Genomic DNA, 8,821 nt, shown 5'->3' with positions numbered 1-8,821 from the left:
AACCCCCCGAGCGGCGCTCCCTGGAGCCTTCAGCACCCTCCTCTTCCTCATCGTCCTCCCCCAGACTCACCAGGGCAAACCTCGGGGACGCCGAGTCCAACAGGGGCAGGACGAACGGCACGCTGCTGCCCAAACCGCCCCGAGACCGATCAGAGCCCCCGCAGTTCAACCCCATCAGGTAGGTGTGAGTGAAGGGATGAGGAAGCTGGAGGTACATGTGACGTCCCAACATCACATTATACACTATACTACTTTTTTTTTGTCCTGCACAAACTTACACTTAAAGTATTACACTTAGGTTTAATTACCCAATAGCTGATTCTGGTCAAATGGTGTCTGTTACATCACATATGGTGAACATTTATAGCTATATTACATATACAGTTATTAATAAAAAGTCATTTGGGATATAAATAAATGCTGAAAATTATTACAAAACTCTCAGTAGAATCATTTCCTAATTTGACTTAAGTTTTATGAAATACTTTCAGATCGAATAGTTCCTTAAATGTACACTTTCCATATTTAACATTAAAACTGAAATGTTTTATTATCAATATTACATTTATTTTCATTTAAAATTGTTTACATTTTTTATAATGTTTTTAAAAACCTTTTTTTATTTAGTAATAATTAATAAATTAATGAAATATTTAAACAATAGAAATAATATATCATGTCATTGATAATTAATATATAAATAATATATTACATTACAATAATATCAGATTTTCTATTATTTTTTTCATTTATTTTGCAAAGTAACACACACACACACACACACACACACACACACACACACACACAGAACAGATTGCAGCAATCTGATTTCACTAAGCACAGATGTCAGTCATACTCAGCCAGTCTGCTGTGATGCCCCCGTATGGCAGAAGTGTGTTACTACACCTGAACGCTTCCTTTGCAGCAGCCTGAGATCATTCCTTCCTTCTCTCCTAAACAATGTACTGATCAAACTGTACACGTGTAGATAACAGACCACTACCACGTGTTGTTTATAGGTTTCACGTCATTAATGCACACAGTATCAGACACCTGACACGTTCCGATAAGACTAATGGTGTGGCTTTCAGTCACGTCAACGTTACAGCATTGTTTAAAAAGAAAAAGCACCGGGTTTGTTTTGGGAATGTGCCAACATGGCAGGAGTTTCCTCAGAAGAGTTAACTCTTTCCTCTCCACAGACATGATGAGGAAAATCAGAAGAAACCATGTCTGCCTGAAATGGAAATGCACTGTATGGCCAAAAGTTTGTGGACACCTGAGCATAAAATTAGTATTATTGACCATCTTATTAAACATTTAACCTCCATATGCTGTTATAATGAGCTCCACTCTTCTGGGCAGATGTTCCACTAGATTCTTTTGAAGATTTGTGCTCATTCAGCTACATGTGTGTTAGTAAAGTCAGGTTCTGATGTAGTTGAGAAGGTGAGGAGAACTGGGGGGAGTGTTCACATTTATCCTGAAAGTGTTCAATAGGGTTTATAGCAGGAGATCTTCCACTCCAACACCATGGAAAGCAGATCTTCATGGAGCCAGATTTGTTCACAAAAGCATTGTGATGCAGGAACAGGTCTGGGTCTCCTAGTTCTAGTGAAGGGAAAATGTCATGCTCCTGCCTCCAAAGGTTTTGGAACAGTTGGGGTAAAAGCCACATATGGCTGGAAAAGTTGGGTGTCCTAATACATGTGGACATGTGTATCTCCTAATCGTGCATGATAGTAATCATAAAAAAGCTTTAGCTTCGAACTGAACTAGATAAAAAAAAAATTGAAGTAGTTTAACGGTAGATCAAAGTAAATTCAAAGTATAGTTCAATGTAAATTCAAAGTAGATCAAAGTGAATTCAAAGTGGATCAAAGTATATTCAAAGTATAAATCTAAGTAAATTCAAAGTATAGATCAAAGTAAGTTCAATAGAAGGGTCACTGCCTTTTCACTAATTGTTCTCTCTTTCTGCATTTCTTTCAGGAATAAGGAAAGTCTGTCGCATTTGGCACGTCGTCTTTCTGGGGACAGCGACTCCTCTAATGCTTCCTCTAAAGGTGGTGGGGGACCTGGAGTGGGTGGAGGAGGAGGACGTTTGTCTTCAGGATCTCGTCGCAATACCGGAGAGGAGGTGGTCTTCCTGGTCAACCGAAAAGAAGGCAAGCACGAGATTAAGTGGACAGGGGGCGGAGCCGGACAGACACCCGCTCTTCGCCCTCCTCAGCCAAGAACTCGCAGCACCTCCAGAGAACGCACTGCTCTTTCTTCTCCAGGCAAAATGAAGCCCACCCCGCCACAAGGCTGCACCACACGCTTTGAAAGGGGCCGGTCGTTGGGGCCAGAGGGGACCCGAAAACTACAGACTTCCCGTTCCCTCAGTCAGGGCAAAACTCCACAACGCGGACGAGCGAGCGATATCACACCCCCTTCCCCTCGCCACAAAGACACCCAGGATGACCCAAGATCTAAGCAAGCATCTCCAGGTTCACCTAGACTAAACGGAGGGTTCTCTAAAAGACAGATGCCCTCGTCAGCCTCTAGCTCGCCTATTAAAGGGGTTGCAGGAAGTCCTCTGAAGAAGAGCACAGTGACCCCACGACCTCCTGCCCCACGCTCACCCTCTGTGGGGAATCGGAGGTTGCTGCCCCCAATCTCGCAGCAAGGTCGGCGCTCTCCACACTCGACCCCCAGGTCCACACAGAGATCCCCCCATCACCACCCACCACGGTCACCCCGGGCATCAGGGAGACCTCCTCAGAAAGGATGGGGTCACCACAATCAACCAGACCCCCAGGATGGCATGGGGATTGGATTCAGCATACATTCCTTACCTGCTCTGGATCCAAAACGTGAGCGTGAGCTGTATCACAGCTTCGAAGCGGAGTTTTTGGCCAACACAGGCCAGACCAGAGTGCCTGAAACAAAGGAAGCATCAATGCAGCTTCCTGGATCTCAGCAGGGTTTGAGGCCATCAGGTGACACTAATGTAGCAGATTCAGCATACTCATCTTTTAACTCCTCATCCTCCTCTATAAATGTAGGGGGGAAAGTGGGAATCCTGCCTGATTTGCGTGAGACAAGGCGTACAAACGGGGCCAGAAGCTGTGCTCTGGAGGATCCTCCAGCTTTACTGCACAGCCAGACCCGATCCGGTCTTCCCAACGGAGGCTTCCGCAAACTTCCTGCCATCTGCAGTTCCATAGAGGATGGAGATCCAGGACTCCACTCTAACCACCTCCACACTGCTCTTCAAATAAATGGGTGTCAAAGGGTGTTCTCGAACTCAGTGGTACCCATGGATGCCCAGGCGGATTGGGCTGGTTTGGAAGGTGATGTTCCTTTAGAGGATCAAGGCCCTGATCTACCTTATGACCAAGGATTATCTAATGGCAACCCACTTCCAGACTCATTTCCCTCACCTCCAGAGGACTGCGCCTACAATGATTCATCCAGCGAGAGCTCTTCCATGTGTCTCAGTCTGAGTGAGCCCATTTCCGAAGGTTCCTGCAGCCCACCGTCCTCCCGGGCTAATGGAGACATAGATAACGCCGTGGTTCTCCGGCCCAAAAGAGGGCAGAAGAAGGCAGAAAGGGTACCTTCAATATACAAGCTGAAATTGCGTCCACGGATACGGCCTCGGACAGACAACAGGCCCGAGAACAGCCCGTCACGCATCCCAACACCGCTCAGCTACAGAGAGCTACAGCAACAAAATGCATCCGGAACACTGACGCCCACGCAATCCCCACGTGCCCGCAAGAACCTGCACCAAACCTTCGACAACATCATCCACCAACAACGAAGATCTGCCAGCGTGGGATCTAGAGAGCGCTCGTTCTCACCCGATACAGACCCGGACGCCTGGATGTAATCTTGATCGCATGCTATCGATGTCGAGGTTGAATCATCTCCCTGTTCTTCCAAAACTTTCCACAACCCCGTGCACCTACAGAAGGCTGAAGAGTGACAGCAGAAATGATGCTCAAGCACTAAAACAAGGAAGGCGTCTATTCGCATGAGCTTTTCTCGAAGCATGTCACCAGCCTGAGCCTGGACCCTTTTTTTTGGACTCCAAAAAAAACTCCACAACAATTACCAAAGGATGTATTCAGCTTCACACATTAGGCAACTTTTTACTGTAGGAATATTTAAAGCTCGTCTGGTTTTTCCGCTTCATTGTGAATCTTTCTCGCTAATACATGCAATAAAGTTCAGGAAAACAAAAAGGAGGAAATGAGAGTGGTGACGTTAGCATCGGGTTTCCTCGAGGACGTGACGTGATGTGAGTGACTTGTGTGTTAAATGGAATACAGTGATGAGTTCCCATGACGTCTTCGATCGGATTGCATCCACACTCTGACACTCGTGCAGGAGGAACTCCGCTTTGCTTCATCACCGTCAACAGACTTCACGCATTTTATGTTTGGGCTTCATGGATTGGGTTCTTTATTTTATTATTTTTTAATATTGACTAAGGGAGGCGGAGCTTGGAGCTGTAAATCAGGAGAGTTTGGACCACCATGCAATGGTGAAACACTAACAGAGACTCTCAGAGAGTGAAATGGTGCGGAACGTAGGAAGGCTGGAACCGAGACTACTTCTGTATTTCCTGTCTTTTCTGTATATCGTATTTTCTGGACTGGTGGCTGAAATGTTCTAGAACCATGTTCATGTTCTAGTTCATGTTTTTATTTCTATCATACACTCGTGGAAAAATAATTTTCTTTTCTTTGTGGAAAGCATTTAAAGGTTTTATATAGAACAGAAGGTTCTTGAAAAATCTCTTTCGGAGGTTTGGAGTTGAAGCTTCTTGGAAAATGTTTTATGTAAAACTCTAAAGCTTCCATAAAGAACTCGAGGCAAGATCATTTGGGTTCCAGCGGACTCCAGCTCAGGGTTCTGTAAATAGACCTGAGAAGTAATTTACGGTGTGAAGAACGTTTTATGAAAGGAAACTCTTTTGTAAAGTGCCTTTGAGAACAATCGAGGGTCTCTGATTTGAAGTAAAGTTGCCTAAGGGTTCTAGATTCCTTCTAGAAGTTTATGGCTTACAGACAATTAGTTAGGAGGGTTACCTTATCTAATAGAAACAGTTTGATCTAGAACCATAAACGATCAAATGAACACTTTCCCCTACGAGGTCATAGTTGATGCATTGCTGAGCAAAAGGTGCACCAAAAAAAGGTTCCTCACGGGAAGCAGAGCAAGATGAAGAACCTTGAAGGTTCTAGAACTGTTTTTTGAAGGCCATTTACAAGTTGATGAAATAGAACGTGTTAGATTGTAACTATCACCTAGAACCAGAATCTTTCTGAAGGTTCTACCGAGTACAATGAACCATTGCTATGAGGATAGGTTTGGTGTCAAGAAAGGTTCTTCAAGGATTTCCTAATATATAAATATCCCTCCTGAATATCCTGAAAATTCAAAATGAAAAAAGGTTCATATTCAACTTAAAATTATAGAGTAAATAAGAGTATAGTTAAAGTATTGCTAAGTTTCAGCTGCACAGTTATTACAAAAATAAGTTTGGGGTTCCTTGAGGAGTTCCTCAAAGGGTTCCTCAGGAGGTTCCTTATGGGGTTTCTTAGGGAGTTCCTCAAAGGGTTCCTCATGGGGTTCCCTGGGGAGTTCCTCAGAGGGTTCGTCATGGGGGTTCTTATGGATTCTTGGGGAGATCTTCAGAGGGTTCCTCAGGGGGTTAATTAGGAGGTTCCTCCAGTGTTTCATTAAACTGTTAGCGGTGTTATCTTTCTGTTATTGGAATGAGCACAGAACCCATCATGGGTTCTCCAAAGAAATGTTACGGTTCTAGGCTGGTTTTTATTAAACAACAGGGTTAAAGTGTAAATAGACGAGAAAGCCGTAAAGTTTAACGGAACCAAAAACTAGTGTAGATTTGAATTGTTCTAAAGGAAAAAGCCCACAGTGCTGAGTGTTCTGTTTGGAATCCTGAAAGGTTCTCCTGTTTATTTACAGGTTCTAGAGGTTTCAGCTACGAATGTCAGCGCATACAGTCCAGAAAACACGCTAAATCTTCTGCTTTTCCAGAAGCTTCTAGATGCCAGAATGTAACCGTACACACTGCAGCTGGACTCGCATGCTTACATGAAGGTTCTGAATATCTAGAAGATTGTGTATATGAACTTATTTATGTTGTTCAGAGGATCGCGGTTAAATGTAATATATGTGTAAATGTTTATGGTTGTGGGTTCGTGACGTGACGACACGTTTATTATTGTCAAAAATATTCACGCTGATAAAATGCAATATCGCTGTGAGAAACGTTGCCTTGACAACTCGTCCTGCCTTAAAGAACGCACAAGTGTGTGTGTGTGTGTGTGTGTGTGTGTTTACACCCATCATAGTCATTATAACACCACGTGAATTCAAACTCCGCCCCTTTTTCCTGAACGTTTGACTTAGACAAGATGGACGATGGGGAGGTGGATTTGAGTGTGTGTGTGGCGCCGCCTGGTGGCCGAGTCAGAGACAGACTTAAGTGTGTTTCATTACTGCTGTGTGTGTGTGTGTGTGTGTGTGTGTGTGTGTGTGTGTGTGTGTGTGTGTGTGTGTGTGTTGGGTTGAAGGATATGTCTGGATTTAGGATTTTAGAGGATCATTGAATGTGATGAAGATAATGACTGATGATGATGATGAAGATGATGAGGTGATAGTGATGATGGTAATAAGGATGATGATGGTGGTGGTGATGAAGATGAGGTTAAAAATAATATGATGGTGGTGATGATGAAGAGGATGGTATTGAGGATGATGATTGTAGTGATGATGATAATAAAGATGGTGGTATTGAGGATGATGGTGGTGGTGATGAAGATGATTATGGTATTGAGGATGATGATTGTGGTGGTGGTGGTGATGATGAAGATGATGGTATTGAGGATGATGATGGTGGTGATGATGAGGATGATGGTATTGAGGATGATGGTGGTGGTGATGATGAGGATGATGGTATTGAGGATGATGGTGGTGGTGATGATGAGGGTGATGGTATTGAGGATGATGATTGTGGTGGTGGTGATGATGATGAAGATGATGGTATTGAGGATGATGGTGGTGGTGATGATGAGGATGATGGTATTGAGGATGATGGTGGTGGTGATGATGAGGATGATGGTATTGAGGATGATGGTGGTGGTGATGATGAGGATGATGGTATTGAGGATGATGGTGGTGGTGATGATGAGGATGATGGTATTAAGGATGATGGTGGTGGTGGTGATGAGGATGATGGTGGTGGTGGTGAGGATGATAATAGTATTGAGGATGATGGTGGTGGTGATGATGGTGATCCAGGTGTTTTCTATTTCTTTGCCTAAAGGACTGCATATGAACAGCTCGGTGTTTAGTGTGTGTTCTCACTCTAAACGGTTCTTCTACTGTCCATGTGGTGGAACGTTTTGAAAGTTCTTTCTTGAAACCCACAGCAGTGTGTTTTCTGATTAGACATGACAAGTAGAACCATTTTAACGTATTACTGTTCCCTCGTTCTATAGAACCTGTTAGGAACTCTTAATGGGTTCTTCAGGGTTCTTCAGGTGTTCTTCATTGGGTTCTTTACTGGTTTTTTGTTTACTGAAAGAGTTTGTCATGTGTCCTATCACTACATTTACATTTCCTACAAAAACCACCAGGAAACAATTCATACGAGTTTTAAAGCAGAAACAGCAGTAAATACGGCATCTCACTTCCTCTCTCACACACACACACACACACACACACACACACACACACACACACACACAAAACCCGCTCACTGCCACCTGTCAAGTTTTGTTATATAATTTTTTTCTCTTGTTCGGTTCTTGCATGGCTTTCTTTACTTTTAGAATGTGTATGTGTGTGTGTGTGTGTGTGTGTGTGTGTGTGTGTGTGTGTGTTTGACATGACTGCTCTCAGACGTCTCTGCGACGTCTCGACCCTGAGGCTGAGCGTCTGGACCTGAGTTTGTGTTCTGATGGAGCGTTCGGTGAAACTGATCCTGCTGGAAAAATGTGTGTTAACAGTGTGACAGGAGCAGAACATTTCACTCTTCATGAAGCTCTTATAATAAAGCTGATGTTTTTTCCACACCACCTCCTTCCTGCCTCTGTGACTCTCTGACTCTGATTTTGTGACTCTGTTTAATTAAACTCGGATTCCTTCATTGACATGAAAAAAAAAACATTTTTTTCCCCAATAACACAGACCGGACCTGTGCAGACCTGCAGTAACTACAGGGGAATTAAGTTGATCAGTCACACCATGAAGTTATGGGAAAGAGTAGTGGAAGCCAGGCTGAGAGAAGAGGTGACCATCTGTGAGCAGCAGTATGGTTTCATGCCGAGGAAGAGCACCACAGATGCCTTATTTGCTTTGAGAATGTTGATGGAGAAGTATAGAGAAGGTCAGAAGGAGCTGCATTGTGTGGATTTAGAGAAAGCGTAGCACAGGGTGGAGAGAGAGTTGTGGTATTGTATGAGGAAGTTTGGTGTGTCGGAGAAGTATGTGAGGGTGGTGCAGGACATGTATGAGGACAGTGTGACAGCAGTGAAGTGTGCAGTAGGAACGACAGACTGGTTTAAGGTGGAGGTTGGACTGCATCAAGGATCGGCTCTGAGCCCTTTCCTGTTTGCAGTGGTGATGGACAGGTTGACGGATGAGGTCAGACAGGCGTCTTTGTGGACTATGATGTTTGTGGATGATATTGTGATTTGTGGTGAGAGTAGGGAGCAGGTGGAGAAGAGCCTGGAGAGGTGGAGGTACACGCTGGAGAGAAGGGGAATGAAACTCAGTAGGAGTAAGACAGAGT

At 44.0% G+C, this 8,821-nt stretch overlaps 1 protein-coding gene across 1 annotated transcript in view; it reads left to right on the top strand.

Annotated features, from left to right (window-relative positions):
* Positions 1 to 6,755, top strand: part of gas2l1 (growth arrest-specific 2 like 1) — a 28,328-nt gene extending 21,573 nt beyond the window's left edge. Inside the window, exons 5-6 of the mRNA XM_046841683.1 lie at positions 1 to 178; positions 1,993 to 6,755. The exon at positions 1 to 178 is cut by the window's left edge and continues 99 nt beyond it. Coding sequence (XP_046697639.1) covers positions 1 to 178; positions 1,993 to 3,880 — 2,066 coding nt within the window. The 3' untranslated portion in view covers positions 3,881 to 6,755. The remainder of the gene's footprint in view (positions 179 to 1,992) is intronic.
* Positions 6,756 to 8,821: the final 2,066 nt, after the last annotated feature.

This window comes from Silurus meridionalis, chromosome 27 (assembly GCF_014805685.1).
Source record: "Silurus meridionalis isolate SWU-2019-XX chromosome 27, ASM1480568v1, whole genome shotgun sequence".
NCBI lineage: Eukaryota > Metazoa > Chordata > Actinopteri > Siluriformes > Siluridae > Silurus > Silurus meridionalis.
This window is presented reverse-complemented; position numbering and strand designations above follow the sequence as displayed.